The 18,821-nt window shown below is 45.3% G+C and overlaps 2 protein-coding genes across 2 annotated transcripts; both read left to right on the forward strand.

Annotated features, from left to right (window-relative positions):
• Positions 1-1,401: 1,401 nt before the first annotated feature.
• On the forward strand, positions 1,402-4,300 carry LOC118881179 (PRAME family member 12-like). Its single transcript, XM_036825790.1, has 3 exons — positions 1,402-1,688; positions 2,140-2,712; positions 3,727-4,300. The coding sequence occupies exons 1-3, from the start codon at positions 1,402-1,404 to the stop codon at positions 4,298-4,300; spliced, it is 1,434 nt and encodes a 477-aa protein (XP_036681685.1).
• Positions 4,301-11,113: 6,813 nt separating this feature from the next.
• Positions 11,114-14,023, forward strand: LOC118881212 (PRAME family member 8-like). The gene is made up of 3 exons (XM_036825870.1): positions 11,114-11,400; positions 11,870-12,442; positions 13,465-14,023. The coding sequence occupies exons 1-3, from the start codon at positions 11,114-11,116 to the stop codon at positions 14,021-14,023; spliced, it is 1,419 nt and encodes a 472-aa protein (XP_036681765.1).
• The last annotated feature ends 4,798 nt before the right edge of the window (positions 14,024-18,821 follow it).

Raw genomic sequence — 18,821 nt, forward strand, 5'->3', positions numbered from 1 at the left:
GAAAACCAACCACATCCCCAAAAGAACTTCCCTTGCTGCCTGAATAAGCTCATGATCTCCCATGTTTCCGACATAACACCTAAGTGACATTTGATACAGGGATGGATTTATTGTGTTTCCTTTGGGAACAACACCACTGTCTCCATGAAGCTGTTTTTATTCTGGGACATTTTGATAATTGTGATATGGCCAAAGATCCCCCAACACTGATGCTTTAAATTTTTGTTTCTCCTATCCAATATCACAAATAGATAACTCCTTCCCTGTCTCATACCCACAGGTATAACTATTGGTATTGGTAAAACCCAATCAATATTTGTGGAGTGAATCAAGGAAGGAGGCTTTGACTCCAATATCCCTCCCTCATTCGTTCTCTTTCCTGAATGAATATCTGATTCAATCCATTCCTCTTGAGATAGACAAAGATCCGATCAGGATTAACCTGATGGACAGTCTGGAATCTAATCAGGTATGCTTTCTGATTGGAAGTTAGTAGTTGGAAAGAAGGAAGTTGTGATTAGAAAGGTATATAAAATCTTCATGTACCAAAGAAGAGATGCAGAATCCAGTCACCTCCTGGATTTTCCGAGGAGTCTGAGGTCCTAGCACCCCGCCTCCCCCAATATCATCAGAGTTGGTCAGTTACATACCTCAGCTAAGGACACCCTCATGTTACCCATGATCTCTGTGTCTTGAATGGTGGCATGCAGCTTGATATGGTAGGTTTCTTATTTCTTTTCAGATAAACTGATTTAAGATTTTGGTTTTACCTCTAAGTGTAATTTTGCCTTAATCCCAAATACTTTGATTTGTGCTTTGGTTTATATTATTTTTAAATGTCTTAACCAAGCAGATATTCTTTTTAATGAAAAGTATCTCTTTGGAATTTTATTTCTTGACATTTAAAATATTTACTTTGTGCAAATAGCATTCATTTTAGGGGTATCTCCTTCGTCTTTCTCAGCCAAGTTAACTGTGGGAATTGAGGATGGAGGCTGTGCTGGGCCACATGACGCTCCTATTCCCATAGTTTTGGGGCCCTAAGTGATGGTCTGAAAGTTTTCCCCCAAGAAAGAGAAGGGACATTGTTAAGGCTCATGGTACACACTTACCACTGGGACATGAATTAAGCAAAGCAGTGGGTGGAAATGGATGGACTAGTGGTTGCCTTTCCTTTTCTTCGATACTTGTGAGATACTTGTTCTGCTGCCAGTAGGGAAAGAGTTATGGCTTTGTGCCCACTGAACCTAGAGTGGAATTGGGGAAAATTGAGGCTCTTCTACCACTGCGCTAAGTCCCTCTGAAGGGTGGGGAGACAATGGAGGCTTGCTCATGCTTGGCATGAAAAGGATGTCTTGTTCTCTGATGGCTTCCCCAGGGTTCCTTTTGGAAAAGATCAGAATGAGTATCTGGAATCCACCCAGACTCCTGGACCTGGTGGGAATGAGCCTGCTGAGGGATGAGGCCTTGGCCTTCGCTGCTCTGGGGGATCTACCAACAGAGTTCTTCCCACCACTGTTCATGGAGGCCTTTCATGGGAGACGCAGTGAGACCCTGAAGGCCATGGTGCAAGCCTGGCCCTTTGTCCGCCTACCTCTGGGAGGCCTGATGGAGATGCTTCATGTGGGGACCTTACAAGCAGTGTTGGATGGGCTTGATGTCCTGCTTGCCCAGAAGGATTGCCCCAGGTGAGTCTGCCAGGTAGGCTGGTAGGGTCCTAGACATTGTTGAAGAGACAGCTGGTGTCATAAGAGTAGATAGCCAAGGGATGGACCAGAGGCTTCTGATGATGCCAAGGAAGAAGCTCAGAGGCCTTGGACATTGCTGAGCTCACTTCGGGAAATGCCTTCTGGAAGTGTAGGAGTGCCTAAAATACAGGGGAGCCTGAAAAAACATGCCCCCACAGCCTTCTAGTGATGATTAAAGGTACCAGAAGTAGAAAACCAGAAAGAATGGAAGGGGGAAAGGAGACGGAGGAAAGAAAGGCAGAGAGGGAAGAAGAGGGCAAGGCAGCAGGTGATGTCAGGAATGTGAAGTAAAAGCACGTGTGGGAAATGAGTGTTGCCTAAATTCTGAGACTGTGGTTTCATTTAGTGTGGATCTTAAACCATCGCTGCCCATCTGCTGTTTCCCCTACAGGAGGTGCAAACTGCGGGTGCTGGATTTAAGGAATACTGGCCAGGACTTCTGGAGCATGTGGTCTGGATCCAATGTCCATGTGTCCTCAAGCTCATCGATGGCACCAGTGGCTAAGGACAGGTCAAGGACAGAGCAGCCCTTGGCTCCCTTGGAGGTGTTTATAGAACTTTGCCTCAATGAAGGGACCATGGATGAATTCTTTATCTACCTTATGCAGTGGGTGGAGAAGAGAAAAGTTTCCATACACCTGTGCTGTAAGAAGCTGAAAATTGTTACAATGTCCATGGAAAGTATTATGACGGTCCTGGGTATGGTGCAGTTGGACTGTATCCAGGAGGTACAAGTGAATTGCACCTGGCATCTGTCCACCCTGGCCATGTTTGCTCCTCTCCTGGGCCAGATGGGTAATGTGCAGAGACTCCTTCTCTCCCACATCCATGTGCCTGTGCTTGAGGAACAGGAGGACCAGCACGTCATCCAAATTACCTCTCAGTTCCTCAGGCTGCACCACCTCCGGGATATCCGTATGGAATCTCCCTCCTTCCTCCAAGGTCGCCTGGACAAGATGCTCAGGTGAGGATGGCACAACTGACCGAGTAACAGAGAACACAACACTAGAATGTCACACGCATTGTTTCCTTTGTTGCTCTATCCTGAAGTGTGGCATCACATAACCACACAAATCAAGGTAGAGGGACAAAGTGCGATAGAGGCTCTGGAAAGGGACACCATGCTAGGAAGCTATAGATTGGAGGGTTCAGATGTATCAGAGTGTTTGTGATTTCTTTCTCAGGAAGAGATGTCTTTGTTCAGGTGACTTTAAAAAAAAAAACAGGTAAGAGGACACTGAAGAGGGGAAACAACCTCAGACCTGAGTATTTCTAGAGAAGCTCTGTGCTCAACCGTTTTGTGACCACAGTGAGCCTGTCTCAAACTCCCCATCTGTAAAATGTTGTTTGTGCTCCAGATAAGGTAATTAATATGTGGGAAATGCATGATGCTGGTGGTAAGGAATGGGGAGCCAAAAGCAAAATAAAAAGTGGTAGGTGGTTTGCAGATGATGCAGGGATGTAACTGAGCCCCTGCAGACTGGAAACCCCAGTTGATGATGTGGGATCTTGTCCAGGTTGGTTCTCTGTGCATGTCTCCCTCCAGCCTCATCTGGCCCAGAGATATGGGCACCTGGGGCTCAAGTAGTGAGCTAAAGGCACCCTGATTTGAGAGTATTTTTTTGACCCTAAATATGAAAATTCAGTGATGCCCACTCTTGATTGAGACTCTGTGCTAGGCTCTCCTCTGAGCATGTTCTAGCGAATTCCACTATTTTCGTTCATCCACAGAAGGAAGTGGAGCATGTTGTACCCTGCTTGACTGATGAGGAAAGAGAGCTTTCAAGATTCTGTGTACTTATCTCAGCCAAACAAAGAAGATGACAGGAGTCAGGCTAAAATGAGATTGGGCATTCTGGGTATTGATTGTTATCAGATGGTCAAAATGACCTTGGCCTTGGGTAAATCACTTATCTCCCACCTTGAGGTCACCTTCCACCCCAGTTTCCAAGACCTAATTCCTCAGTTTCTCTCCCAGGTGCCTGAAGACTCCCTTGGAGAACCTCGCAATAACTCACTGTCTGATTACAGAATCAGACTTGAAACATCTGTCCCACTGCCTGAACATCAGTCAGCTAAAGGGCCTGGATCTGAGTGGTGTCACACTGACTGACTTTAGTCCTGAGCTCCTCCAAGTTCTGCTGGAGAAAGTTGCAGCCACCCTCCAGGAACTGGACTTAAATCTGTGTGGAATCATGGACTGTCAACTTGAGGCCATCCTGCCTGCCCTGAGCCACTGCTCCCAGCTCAGGACCTTCAGCATGTGTGGGAACCTCCTCTCCATGGCCATCATGGAGAAGCTGCTGCGTCATACTGATGGACTGCCCAGTTTAATTCTAGAGCTGTATCCTGCCCCAAGGGAGAGTTACAGCTCTCAGAGAATTCTACAGCTGGGGAGACTTGCTCAGCTTCAGGTTGAGCTGATTGAGATTATGAGGAACTTAGGAAGGCCCAGGACCATCTGGATTAGCTCTAGCCCCTGTCCTCGCTGGGGCAATGAGATATTCTGTCATGAGAAGACCGTTATATACTGCTGTCTTGTCCCTCCCTAGTTGGTTGCCTCTATGAAAAGCTTTCTTCTGGGCACTGGAAACTGAAACCTAGGAAATAGGTGCACTGTGAAGAGAACACAGACCTATGGTTTCAGGCATCTGCTCAATGTGAATGTGAAAAGGAAAGGTGATCCAGCAAGGGTACAAGATTGAAGGGGAAAAGTTGACTCAAGGAGTTGATGGGAAATTCAGTGTGTTGGTGCTCCAGGGATGGAGTGGATATAGGGGTGGAGGAACCTTAAGCAAAAGCCTCGGTTACCTTGCAAAAGGAAGATAATGATACAAACCGAGCTCATTAGACATTTGTAAGTTCCAATGAGATAATGCACTTGAGGGCTTGGCCCTGGAGCTGGCATACACTAAGAGATAATTAAATGAGTCTTTCCCTTCTTTTTCTCTCCTAGTGGAAACCTTAGTATCTACATTCCTCTAGCTTACCCTCTGTTCCTTACAACAGGGTGGAGAGCAAACCCAGGGCCTGAAATGGGTCTCACCTTTCACATGTGGACACCAATGAATCATGATTCACTCAAGCTGCTCTAGCAGCCAGTGCAGGGAGGAGGAAGGGAGGGCATAGGGGAGATTGGATTCATCTCTAGTGATAGACATTCTGAGCCTTAGGTCTCCTAGGCCACCAGCTGGTAGATCAGAGACAGGAGGATATAAATCAGTTTTATAAGCAGGACTGTATACGTCAGTACTTTTTAAAAATTTTGCTGTCCTGTTAATACTAGTTGAGTTTAAATATTTGCACATTTATATGAATATTAAATACACAAAATTTCTTTGAAAATTATAGAGGTAATTTAGTACTTGTAAAGAATGCATGTGGATTTTTTAAAAAATGTTGAACTTCCTTTGGCATCTCAAGACAAATAAGACATGAAAACTGATTTTAAAGATCAATGAATGAGATTTTTTCTCCTTTAAAAATATTTAGAATAATAAAATTTTAGAGCTAGGATTACAATTATATTTTTTAAAGTAGGCTTTATTTTTTAGAGCAGTTTTATTAGATTCACAGTGAAATTGAGCAGAAAGTACAGAGAGTTCCCATTTGTCTCTTGCCCCCACGTGTACAGCCTCCATGGATATCCAAATCTCCCACCAGAAGAGTACATTTCTTATAATTCATGAATCTCCATTGAGACACCCTTATCAACCAAACTTCATAGTTTACACCAAGGTTCACTCTAAGGGTTGTACGTTCTATGGGTTTTGACAAATATACAGTTGCATGTATCTACTAGTGTAGTATCATATGGAGTATTTTCACTGTCCTAACTTATAAGAACCTGTTGTATAACACAGGGAACTCTACTCAGTACTCTGCAATGGCCTATATGGGAAACAAATCTAAAAAAAAAAAGAGAGAGAGAGAGAGTAGATATTTAAAGTGTGCAATGTGGTGATGTGATATACGTATACATTGTGAAATGATTACCAAGGTCAAGATAATTAAGACATCCACAACCTCATAGTTAACTCTTTTTGTGTGTGTCGTGAGAATGCTTATAAGATCTACTCTCAGCAAATTTTAAATATACAATATTATATTATTAACTATAGTCACTGTGAGTGTACTAGATCCTTGAAGAGACGTCTGAACACCCATGTTCACTGCAGCGTTATTCACAATAGCCACAATATGGAAACAACCTAAAAGTCCTTTGATGGATGAATGAATAAAGGAAAAGTTGTATATGTTCATACTGGTATATTATTCAGCCATAAAAAGGAAATTCTGCCATTTGTGAAAATATGGATAAACTTGGAGGACGTTATGCTAAGTGAAGTAAGCCAGAGAGAGAAAGACAAATACTACATCATATCATTTATATGTAGACTCAAAAAAAGGAAAAGAAAATCAATTTCTCATGAAGAGAGAATAAAATTGTGGTTGACAGGGGCTGGGCCGGAGGGAGTGGAGAGAAATACGTCAAAGGGTACAAATTTCCAGTTACAAGAAGAAAAAATAATACTTTTAAATGAATCAAGGAGAAAAGAGGGAGAGAGCAATACTGGGTAACAGTATTAGGCTGTGTCACATGTGCTGGAGACATCCCAGTGAACTTGTCCACAGAATCGTCCCCCACCCCCACTCCCCCCACTCCACCGCCACCACCAGAAGCTCCTGTCAGTCCTCAGCCCGGGACGTTGGAGGATTTTCCCACAAGAGGGAGGCCAGTACAGGTCCCTGTGCTCCTCCTTCATTTGTGCTGGACAAGCAATGGGTCCTGGCTTGACTTTCATCTCCTATGACCTTCATAAGGATTAAAGTAGGCAATTTGCTGTCATTTGGATGACGGAGACACAGTAACAGACCTCATTATTTCTCATTTTCTCCTGAAAAACACAATTCCCAAAGTCTGGAAGCTGTGATGAGTGAGGAGACAAAACTGCAAAATTTCCAAAGAGTATCCCTTCCTCTGGCATAAATGTCAAGGTGAGGACCCTCCCCTTCCCTCCTAACCTGCCCCTGATATTTGCCCCTGACTGGATGCTCACTCTTTCTCTCTCCAGCCTCTTCGCTGGCCAGACACTGTGCCCTTGGGGTGAGTGTGAGGGCAGCCACTGGAGCCTGATGCCAGTCAGGGCAAGCAAATCCAGACCCTGGGAACTCACAGTCCCAAATCCGGGGCCTCAGTGTCCCCAGTGGCCTCAGACACAAGTCCCCAGACTTGATGGGACACAGTCCTGTGAGAGCCAGAGGACATGATCTCCTGCTAGGCTGACATTTCTCTACTCCCCCCTCATCTGGGCCCTACGCCAGCTCCTCTGGATATTCTCTGCACTCCTCTCTCTTCTTTCCTTCATTCCCTGTGGCCCAATCCTGCCTGGAGAGAGTCCCAGACACCCTCCCCACCCACCATGTCTCTACAAGCCTGTCCTTTGGGATTAATTGCCTGGACCCAGGGTAATGTTGTCATCAAGTCTTTATTGATGAGGAAGAAAGAGCAACAGCTCCTTGTTTATAGCAAGATCTAAAGTAGAATGAGACCCTGTTGAGACTGGAGGGGGCAAGGAGGGTCAACACAGAGACCTGGACTTTAAAAAGGCACAGAAAGCAAGACATTCAGGGTAAGAAGAGATTTGACTTAGGAGAGAAAAAAAGGCTTACTGGACCTGAGGAGAAATTTGTCAGCTCAAGGGCTGGGCCAAGAGAGCCACAGATGGGAGGACCTCTGCAGGAGACTGGTCTTCAGGGTGCTCCATCACCTGTCACACCTAGGAAGACCAGAGGAGTCAAGATCCTCCTCTGCTACCCAGGAAAGTTCACCCTTCAGCATTCCTGTGTGCCTCGATGGATCCAGAAGTGCAGCAGGGAAACTCTATGCCTTGGGGTTAGTCATATTCTACAAAATAACTCAGTAGAATTAGAGAAGAGTTCCTTGATTTCTGCTGATCCCAGTGGAAGGGTGTCCCAGCATTGTAGCCAGGCTCCAGGTTCGAGGAGAGGTGATGTTGGTGGGCTTCAGAAAGAGAGGGCTGCCAAGTCAGTTCATGCTGGGAGAGGGAACTGGATGCACATATATATTCTAAACCCTTATGCAGAGACCTGGGAGGAGATGTTTTAGAATCTCACTTGGGATACTGTGGCAGGAAAAGCAGGACAGGACGTCCCCCTGATGGGTTCAGAGGGTAGCTCTGACCTGGGCAGCAAACAAGGTCATGAGGACATGCAACCAGGACAGGCTAGAAATGCCAGATCCAGACTCTCACCAGACTCTGGGAGTCCTGCTGGACCCAGAATTGGGCAGGAAGGACGGCACCTCTGTGCACATGTGCTCCCTCCTCCTCGACAGCCAGTGTGTCCCCTGAGTAAACAGGCTCTGTGTGGAGGTGGACAGAGGAGGTTTCCTCTACCCAGGAGGAAGGGAGACAGCTGGGCTTTTAAAATTCTAGAACATTTCAACATTTTGACCCCTCCTATATCTTTGGATCTCATGGACTGGGATCCCATAGAGACATCCCCAGCTTGGACTCTGCTATTTGCCCATTTACACTGACATCATGTGAAGTTTGTCAGTCAGTTTTTCCTAATGTTTAGGTTCCTTCTGAACCCCTCACCTGAGGGAATCTACCAATTATTCACAGTGTGGAAGTGATCAGGTTTCTCTCCCAAGCCCACACCTGAATCCACCAGCCTAAAAATGGGAAAAGAGCAGTGAACTTTTCATTTCCTGTGAAGGTTATTTGAGGTAATGGATAAAAAGTGCTGACACCATTGCTCACCAAGCTTTGTGTTCAATTAAAAAGAGTTGTTTATGATTATCATTGTTACTAATCTCACTCTACTGTAGCTCATTAGTAAATGTGTTTACTGCCCTGAGAGGTAAAATGTCTACTGAGTACAATTCAGTTTATCCCTATTTTATGCAGAGGCTGTTTATACCCATAGCAGAAATGTGGTGAAAGGAATCTTCTGGAAAGATACCAAGATGGAGAACACTCTTCAAGTCTCCTAGTCTTCTTAGGCTGCTTTATAATTGAATTACATGGACATCACAGTGAATGGAGGAAATAAAGGCATGGAGAATGCTTGGGGGTGGAGGAAGGGTCACACTTTCTTTGTATCCTGAACAATCAAAAAAATCTTCATGTGATGCAGCCCAGGGTGGGAGTTATCCCTGAACATGGCAGATCCTTAAACACCAAATATAGCTTCTGAATTTTGTAGGGAAAGGTGTTAGTATTTGTGAACAGTGCTTAATATGAGAACAGGGTTTTATTTCTGTGTCTAATGACGTCACTTTGATCAGAATTTGTGTTGAACTTTTCTAATTTTGAGGAAGTACTAACTATCAAAATATACTTGGAAAGGGGTCAATGCAATTATGGTTTGGCTGCCAAGCCCCTAGGAAAATGGCTGGGGCTAATTGCCATCTGGGAGCATCCTCTGTGGGAAGAACCTAAAAGAAAATGTTTACTGGTAGCAGCTGCCACGATGAGCACAAGGTTTGGTGCAACTTATCCACGTTCATGTCTCCCCCTGGGTCCAAGTTCCCAAACAGCCCACAGTGCCCACCCTCAGTGGATCTCAGACTTGGAAATGCCTGTCTTCTCAGGGCTCCCAACCTCTCCTTCTGCTCACATTCTCAGATTTAGTCTTTTCATGCTACTTTGCTGTACTGATACCATCTTTCCGGAAGGAAACACCTTAAACATGACACAGGTTCCCTTTTTAATTTCTAAACTCCACCAAGAGAAAAACCTTTTAGTCTCCATTTTCCCAAGAGAAAAAAAATATACCCATACTATACACTGTCTTGATTCATTCACAGTGTCCCTTTAGGAATGCCCAGCTCCACACTGCCCAGTCCTCACTCTTCCTTCTCATTGTGATTTTGACCTGACCTGCTTCAGAGAAGCCCTGACTTAAGCCCAGAGTACCAAGCATATCCCCTATTGCATTTCCATTGCTCCCTGAATAGGCTCATGATCTGCTATGTTTCTTATATAACACCTAAGTGACAACTTGAGGCAGATAGAAGTTTATGTTGTTTCCTTTGGGAATGACATCACCATATTTTTATAATGTTTTAATTGTTGGACATCTTGATTAGTTTGATCTGCGCAAAGATTCTCCAACAATGATGCTTTCTAGTTTTGTTGTTTCTGTCCAATATCAGGAACCAATAATCTCTTCCCACACCCATGGCTATAACTGACCCTATTAGTAAAACTCAATCAATGTTTGTGCAATGAATCAATGATTGAGTCCTTGAATCCCCTACCCCCATTTATTCCCTCCTGAATGAAAATCAGATTCAATCAATTCATCAGGATGTAGGTGAAAATCCAATCAGGATTAACCTGATGGACAGTCTGGAATCTAATCAGGCATCGCTTTCTGATTTGTTGTTAGTAGTTGGAAATGGGGAAGATGTGATTAGAAAGACCTATAAAAGCCTCAGGCATCAAAGAAGAGATGCAGAAACTTCTTCCTCTGGAGTCACTGTCTGGGTTCTCCACCCGGTCTTAGGACTGAGCACCCTGCCAACCACATCAGAGCTGGTAAGTTATAGACCTCAGTTAGGGACACTCTCCTCTTATGTATGGTCAGCTGGTCTTGAATTGTGCCATGTAGCTCAGGATGGCAGGGAGAGGGGTTTCTTTAGTTATTTCTTTTCCGATGAACAAATTTAATGCTTTGGTTTTGCCTCTCAGTGTAGTTTTGCCTCATTCTCAACATTTTGATTTGTCCTTTGGTTTATATCATTTTTAATTATCTTAACCAAGAAGATTTTCCTTTTAATGAAAACATCTAACTGTTTGGAATTTTATTTCTTGACATTTAAAATATTTAGTTTGTACACAAAAGAGCATTCATTTTAGGGGTATGTCTTTCTTCTTTTCCAGCCCAGTGAACAGTGGGAATTGAGGATGGAGGCTGTGTTGGGCCATGTAATGCTCTTATTCCCATAGTTTTAGGGACCTAAGTGATTTTCTAAAAGTTTTCACCAAAAAGATTAGGGTAAGCCTTCAGGCTCATGGTACCCAATTCCCAGTGTAATACAATTAAGCAAAGCAGTGAATGGAAATGAATGGGCAAGTCATTGGTTTTCTACCTCCTTGGAAAGAGGCTTGCTCTGGTTCCTGTAGAGGCAGCGTTATGGATTTGTGCCCACAGAGACTAGAGTAGAATTCTGCTAAACAGAGGCTCTTCCACTACTGTTGGAGCAGTGATTTGGCTATGAGTTTGTTCCTCTGCAGGGTGAGAAGACAGACTAAGGGGTGTTCATGCTTGACTGAGAAAGATGCCTTGTTCCCTGCATGTTTCCACAGGATTCCTTTTGGAGCAGAGTCAGGATGAGTGTCTGGAACCCACCCAGACTCCTGGGCCTGGCGGGAATGAGCCTACTGAGGGATGAGGCCTCAAACATCACTGCTCTGGAGTATCTGCCCATTGAGCTCTTCCCCCCACTGTTCATGGAAGCATTCTATGGGAGTCGCAGTGAGACCCTGAAGGCCATGGTGCAAGCCTGGCCCTTTGTCCGCCTGCCTCTGGGGGACCTGATGAAGATGCCTCATCTGGGAACCTTACAAGCAGTGCTGGCTGGGCTTGATATCCTGATTGCCCAGAAGGATCGCCCCAGGTGAGTCTGATCCAGGTAGCCTGGTAGGGTCTGGGGAGTCTTTGAAGAGACACCTGGGGTCAGGAGAGTGGATGGACATGGGATGGACCAGAGGCTTCTGATGACTCCAATGAAGAAACACAGAGGCCTTGACCATTGCTGAGCTCACTTTGGGAAATGCCTTCCGGAAGCGTAGGAGTGCTTAAGATGCAAGGGAACTTGAAAGTACATGCTCCACCTCCTTCTAGTGATGCTTAAGCATCACTAGAAGGAAGGTACTAGAAGTGGAGAACAAGAAAGGATCGAAGGGGAAAAGGAAATGGAGGAAGGTAAGGCAGAGAGGGAAGAAGAGGGCAAGACAGCAGGTGATGTCAGGAATGTGAAGTAAAAGCACACGTGGGAAGTCTAAGTGTTGCCTAAATTCTGAGACTGTGGTTTCATTATGTGTGGATCTTAAACCATTGCTGCCAATCCGCTGTTTCCCCCACAGGAGGTGCAAACTGCAGGTGCTGGATTTAAGGCATACTGGACAAGACTTCTGGAGAATGTGGTCTGGAGACAGGGCCCATGGATGTTCAAGCACTCTGATGGCACCAGTGGCTGAGGACAGGTCAAGGGCAGAGCAGTCCTTGGTTCCCTTGGTGGTGTTCATAGAAATTCACCTCAAAGAAAGGACCATGGATGGATTCCTCACCTACCTCATGAGGTGGGTGGAGGAGAGGAAAGCTTCCATACACCTGTGCTGTAAGAAACTGAAGATACTTTCAATGCCCATGGAAAATATTGTGAAGGTCCTGAGTATGGTGCAGCTGAACTGTATCCAGGAGGTGCAAGTGAATTGCGCCTGGCATCTGTCCACCCTGGCCATGTTTGCTCCTCTCCTGGGCCAGATGAGTAATGTGCAGAGACTCCTTCTCTCCCACATCCATGTGCCTGCACTTGAGGAACAGGAGGAGCAGCATGTTGTCCAAATTACCTCTCAGTTCCTCAGGCTGCACCACCTCCGGGATATCCGTATGGAATCTCCCTCCTACCTTGAAGGCTGCCTGGACCAGATGCTCAGGTGAGTGTGCACCACTGGCCAGGTAACAGCGAACCCAACACTAGAATGTGAAACACACTGTCCGCTTTGCTGGTCTATCCTGAAGTGTGGTATCACATAACCATACAAATCAAGGTAGGAGCCCAAACTGGGATAGGGGCTCTGGAAAGGGATACCCTGCCAGGAAGATATGGACTAGAGGTTAGGATCTAGTGGGTGTGGGTATGTGATTTCTTCTTTAGGAAGCGATATCTTTGTTTAGATGACTTAGGAAAATAGGTAAGGTATAGGGGGCCTTACAGAATGAAAACTCCATCAGGCCTGAACATTTCTAAATGGAAGCTCTGTGCTCATCAGTTTTGTGACCACATTGAGCCTTTCTCAGATACCCTGTCTGTAAAAGGTTGTTTTTTGCTCCAGATAAGGTACTTAATATATGGAAAATGCATGATTCTGGAGATGACAGTAATGGAGCAGGAGCCAAAGGGATAATAAAAATTGGAAGATGGTTTGCAGATGATGCAGGGATGTAGCTAAGACCCTGTAGACTGGCAACCCCAGCTGATGTTGTGAGATCTTGCCCACATTGGTCCACTATGCATGTCACCCAGAAGCCTCACCTGGCCTGAGTTATGGGTGCCTGTGGCCCAAGCATGGGCTGAAGGAAAACTGAGTAGGAAGAATTTTAGATGTCACTTACTATTAAAATTCAGTGATGCCCACTCTTGATTGACACAAGGTGTCAGGCTCTCCTCTGAGCATGTTCTAGTGCATTCCATTATCTTCATTCATCCTCAAAAGAATGTGGAGTATGTTGTACCCTTTTGACAGATGAGGAAAGAGAGCTTTCAAGGTTCTGTGGACTTGATTCAGTCACACAAAGAAAGTGAAAGAACTCAGGATAAAATGAGACTGGGCATTCTGGGTATTGATCATTATCAGATGGTGAGACCAAACTTAGCCTTGGGCAGATCACTTGTCTCCCACCTTAAGTTCACTTTCCACCCCAGTTTCTAAGACATAATTCCTCTTTTTCTCCCCAGGTGTCTGACAACCCCCTTGGACAACCTTGCAATAACTCACTGCCTCCTTTCGGATTCAGACTTGAGCCATCTGTCCCAGTGTCCGAACATCAGTCAGCTAAAGGGCCTGGATCTGCGTGGCATCTCCCTGACCTACTCTAGTCCTGAGCTCCTCCCAGTTCTGTTGGAGAAAGTTGCAGCCACCCTCCAGGAACTGTACTTAGATCAGTGTGGGATCATGGACTCCCATCTTGAGGCCATCCTGCCTGCCTTGAGCCATTGCCCCCAGCTCATGTTCTTCAGCCTGCGTGGAAACCTCATCTCCATGGCCATCATGGAGAAGCTGCTGCGACACACCTCCGGGCTGCCCAGTTTAAGTCAAGAGCTGTATCCTGTCCCTCAGGAGAGTTACAGCTCTCAGGGGATCCTCCAACTGGGAAGATTTGCCCAGTGTCGGGCTGAACTGTTTGAGATTCTGAGAGTCTTAGGACGTCCCAGGATCATCTGGATTAGTTCCAGCCCCTGTCTGCACTGTGGAGATAACACATTCTATCATCCCCAGCCCATCATATACCTCTGAAATACCCCTAACTACCTGGGTGCATCTATCAAAAGCTTTCTTCTGAGCACTTGGAAGCTGAAATCTAGGACATAGTTGAATCGTAAAGGGAGAACAGACCCGTGGTTTCAGATATCTGCTCAATGTAAATGTGAAAAGAAAAAGTGATTAAGCGAGGGTGCAGGATTGCAGAGGGAAAAGTTAACTCTGAGAGGTAATAGGCCTTTTGGGGACATGTGTCCTATAGAGTCAGAAATATGAATCTAAATTTCTTTAGGTGGATTCGAGCTTGAGACATATGTTGGAGTTCTCCCTGGGTGGATTTTGTAAAGAAATGGTCAGAAATAAAGAGACCCTCAGTGTAAACTGACTGCTGCCCTCCATGATGTATTATTCAGTTTTCTCAGTTTATAACTCAGGAAACTCCAGTTACTGATGGAAAAAAAAAAAAGGCACTGAGTTGTCTGTGATCTGAAACGTTACCATTCAAGCAAGTTCTTTATTCTGTCTGGGGCATCTCTTTCTTCCATACTTATCTCTGTGGCTGTTCAGTAGGTTAATACACACAAAGGCGAACATACTCAGCGGTCAATGAGCCACTGGAATGGGAGTTCTTGGCAGGGCCCTCACTGCTCACTCAGACCATGACCCTGGACATGAGCAGCCCTCATGGTTCTCCTTGTGGGTGCATATGTCTCAGCCAGGGCAGGAAGGGCGTGGGGAGGGCATAGGAGAGATCGGAGTCATCTCTTGTGGTAGACATTCTGAGCCTCAGGTCTCCAGGCCACCTGCTGGTAGATCAGACCAGAGGATAAAAATTAGTTTGACAAGCAGGACTCTATAGTTCAGTATTAAAAAATAAATATAATAAATAAATAAATAAATAAATAAATAAATAAATAAAAATAAATAAAAAATTTAAAAAACCCTGCTGTTATGTAAATGTCAGTTGACTAAATCATTGTGCTGTGATCTATTAAAGGTATGTGTCATTTTTAAATTATAAAAAATATTTAGTACTTTTAAAGAATAGATGTGGATTTAAAAAAATGTTTTATTTGGTTTGGAGCCTCAAAACAAATAGGATTTTAAGCTGATTTTAAAAATCAATAAACACGGATTATTTTCTCCCTTAAAAATATTTAGAATAATCATATTTTAGAGCTGGAAGGATTACAGTTATAGTTTTTAAAGTAGACTTTATTTTTTAGAGCAGTTTTAGATTCATAGTAAAGCTGAGCAGGAAGTACAGAGAGTTCCCATCTAGCTGCTGCCCCTATACATGCACAGCCACTCTATCGGCATCTCCACCACAGGAATACATTTGTTATAATTCTTGACTGTACATTGAGACATCATTATCACCAAAATTTCATAGTTTACACTGAGGTTCACTCTTGGAGTTGTATATTCTATGAGTTTTGGCAAATATTTAGTTGTAGTATCCTACAGAGTAGTTTTACTGCCCTAAAAATCCTCTTTACTCTGCTATTAATCTTTCCATTCGTGCAACCCTGGCAACCACTGATCTTTTTGCTTTCCCCAGAGCTTTGTTTTTTCTAAAATATTATATAAATGGAATCATCCAGTATGTAGCCTTTTCGGATTGGCTTCTCAGTTAGTAATAAGCATGTAAGTTTTCTCCATGTCTTTTCATGTTTTGATAATATTCCATTGTCTGAATATACCAGAGTTTATTTATTCATTCATCTACTGAAGGACATCTTGGTTGCTTCCTTGGTTTGCTGCTATAAGCATCTGTGTGCACATTTGATATGGACATAAGTTTTCAACACATTTGGGTAGATACCAAGGAGTGAGATTGCTGGATCATATAAAAAAGGTGTGCATTGCAATTATTTTTCTCCTTTGACAATTTTACCTGTTAGAGATTGTCTCATAAAGGGCAGGGACTGTCTCTATCACCCTGTGATCCCACAACTGAAAAAAAAAGCCTGGTGTGGCAGTAAATTTTTCTTACTGGGGGTGCATGGAAATCATTAACATCAGTTTATACCTACCCAAATGTTATTTTGCACTGCAATGCAAATTTGGGGGAAATCAACATTAGCTGTCTACCAATTACATAAATTAATTGGATATGGAAGAAACAGACCTTGTGGTCAATACATTTGTACATGTGAATTGTACATGAAAGTGTAACTAAGCAGGACACTATGAGGCCTTCCCAGGGCAGATCCCCCCATGTTCTCCTCCTGCCTCTCGTTTGTAGAAAACATTTAGCTTCCTAGGCCTTCCCTGAGTTCCAAAGAATAAATTTAATCAGAAAATTTAAAAAATGGGGAAACAGTGAAGCAAGACAATAATAATAGTTTAGGCATTAATCAAATTCAAGGACCTTTAAAACCTCTTGATGTGGAGTCAAGATGGCAGAATAGGAGGATGTGGAGTTCACCTCTCCCCACAAGTACATCAAGACTACATCTACGAATGGAACAATTCTCACAGAGCACCTGCTAAATACTAGCAGAGGACCTTGGACACCTAAAAGGACAAGAAAAATACCCAGGCAACCAGGTAAGATGAAAAAAGGAAAAAAAAAAAAAAGAAAAGAGAAAACGGGATAGGACCTGCACCTTTTGGGGGGAACCTGAAGGAGAGGAGAGGTTCCTACACTCAGGGAAGCCCCCTCACTGGCGGGAAGATCAGCTGGGACAGAATGGAAGCTTTGGGGACTCAGAGGACACTGCAGCAACTGGTCTGTGGCAGGCAGGACAGAATAAGACCTCCATTGAGGGTCCATGCCACAGCCCTGCACACCCCAGCCTGAGATGTGTGTCTGATATTGTGGATGGAGGCTGGGTTCTGGAACGTGGGGTTTGGAGAGCAAACACAGTGAGGGGACTGCTGTTGGTTGCAAAGAGACAGCCTGAAGGGACAGGAGTAAGGAGCTCCACAACCAGGAATGTTCGTGGAAGAAGCCTGGACCACCATAAAAGCAGGGTGCCACTATTGAGTTGCACACAAGGGGCGGGCCCCCCATGGGAGCCCTCTTCCCCACATGCTGACCCCTGCCTCCATGGGCACAAGGAGCAGCTCCCACCTGAGCCGCTCACACTCCCCACCTGCTGCCGCCTCCACTGTCCACCTGGGTGGGCACATGTGCTCTGGGCAGCATCTGGAGCAGATGCTGGTGGGAGGCTGACAAGCAGAGGTGAGGCTGAAACCACAGCTGAGCTCCAGGGGCCGTGCAACTAAGGAAGAAGAGCTGAAATCTCTTGTTGCAACTGAGGTGGGGCTGAAACCACAGCGGAGCTCCAGCGGCCATGCAACTAAGGAAGAAGAGCTGAAATCTTTCTGTGCAACTGTAGGAACCACGGATTTACACACCCATGGCCAGCTTTGTAAACTCAGCGCCTGCAGAACATCTGAACAAACGAGTGCTCCTGCAGCTGAGACTGGTCTAGCTTTAGCAGCTGTGGTCTTTGTGGACATGTACACATGGGGATTGGTTCAGGCCAGAATCTGAGCTGCCACCATAGCTCCCATAGCAGGTCCAGGTGCATGATTACTGCAGTCCTGGGACCTGACTTCCGTGGATCTGCACTGGTAGCCTGGTGTAAACAACACCTGACAGACATCAGGACCAATTGCCGGCAAACCCACAGTTAGGTGGGGCTGAGAGCTGTTCCAAAAACTGTAATTTGTTGGCCAGCACAAGGGGTGAAAAGTGACAACAGAGTACCTTCACAGGTGAACACCTCCAGAGGAGGAAAACTCAGTGCCTTCTCTCCCAGTGGGAGTGCTCCAATCCCACCTACCTCACATCACAGATCAGAAACACAGCTCAGAAACAGATTTGGGGGCCTCTACTCCAACAACTATGGAGCAAGCCCTGCCCCTGACAGGGTCGTGACAACCACAGAGTAAAGAGGAGGCCCCTTTCAATATCCAGTGCAGGCTCAGGTCACCACAACATCAGTCACACCTCCTATCAATGGGATAATAGCCAGCATACACTGAGGAAAGAGGAGGCAGATATACATATTAAAAACAGCCCTCACACCAAAACATATTAAACCCATGCTGGCTACACAGGGACATTCCCACCTAATAAAATGCCCTCCAAGACAGTCTGGGGGTCAGGAAGTGAAAGGAAGAACCCCCAGAGCATTTGGCATTGAAGGCCAGTGGGGCCTGAGTGCAATAGCTCCACAGGGCTGGAAGAAACTGAGTCTCCACTCTTGGAGGGCGCACTTAAGAACTCACAGGCACCGTGACCCAGCACAAAGCAATACTTCCATAGGAACCAGGGTAGACCTAACTAGGGGTCCTGGAGGGTCTCCTGGGTTGGTGGGGGATGGCTGTAACTCACTGTGGGGGCAAGGACACAGGCCCCAGAGGCCCCAGGGAATATTGATCAGTGTGAGCTCTTCCAGAGGTCCCCGTTTTGGCACCAAGACTTAGCCCCATCCGACAGCCTACAGGCTCCAGAGCTGGAACTCCTCAGGCCAAACAAACTAGCAAGACAGGAACACAGCCCTACCCATCAGCAAACAGGCTGCATAAAGTCATACTGGTCTCACAACTACCTCAAAACACACTCCTTGACACAGCCTGCCCACCAGAGGGACAAGACCCAGTTCCACCCACCAGAGGGCAAGCACCAGTCGTCCCCCACCGAGAAGTCTGCATATGCCCATGGACCAACCTCACCCACCAGGAGGCAGAGACCAGAAGCAAGAGGAACTACAATCCTGCAGCCTGCGGAAAGGAGACCATGAACACGGAAAGTTAGACAAAACATGAGAAACAGAGAAACATGTTGCAAATGAAGGAACAAAATAAAAACCCAATA

This window comes from Balaenoptera musculus, chromosome 1 (genome assembly GCF_009873245.2).
Source record: "Balaenoptera musculus isolate JJ_BM4_2016_0621 chromosome 1, mBalMus1.pri.v3, whole genome shotgun sequence".
Lineage (NCBI taxonomy): Eukaryota > Metazoa > Chordata > Mammalia > Artiodactyla > Balaenopteridae > Balaenoptera > Balaenoptera musculus.

Excerpts from the sequence above, each read along its gene's own strand:
- LOC118881179 (XM_036825790.1), top strand. The coding sequence starts at position 1,402 with ATGAGTATCTGGAATCCACCCAGACTCCTGGACCTGGTGGGAATGAGC. Across the intron at positions 1,689-2,139 it reads GCCCAGAAGGATTGCCCCAG|GAGGTGCAAACTGCGGGTGC; the intron begins GTGAGTCTGCCA and ends TTTCCCCTACAG. Across the intron at positions 2,713-3,726 it reads CGCCTGGACAAGATGCTCAG|GTGCCTGAAGACTCCCTTGG; the intron begins GTGAGGATGGCA and ends TTTCTCTCCCAG.
- LOC118881212 (XM_036825870.1), top strand. The coding sequence starts at position 11,114 with ATGAGTGTCTGGAACCCACCCAGACTCCTGGGCCTGGCGGGAATGAGC. Across the intron at positions 11,401-11,869 it reads GCCCAGAAGGATCGCCCCAG|GAGGTGCAAACTGCAGGTGC; the intron begins GTGAGTCTGATC and ends TTTCCCCCACAG. Across the intron at positions 12,443-13,464 it reads TGCCTGGACCAGATGCTCAG|GTGTCTGACAACCCCCTTGG; the intron begins GTGAGTGTGCAC and ends TTTTCTCCCCAG.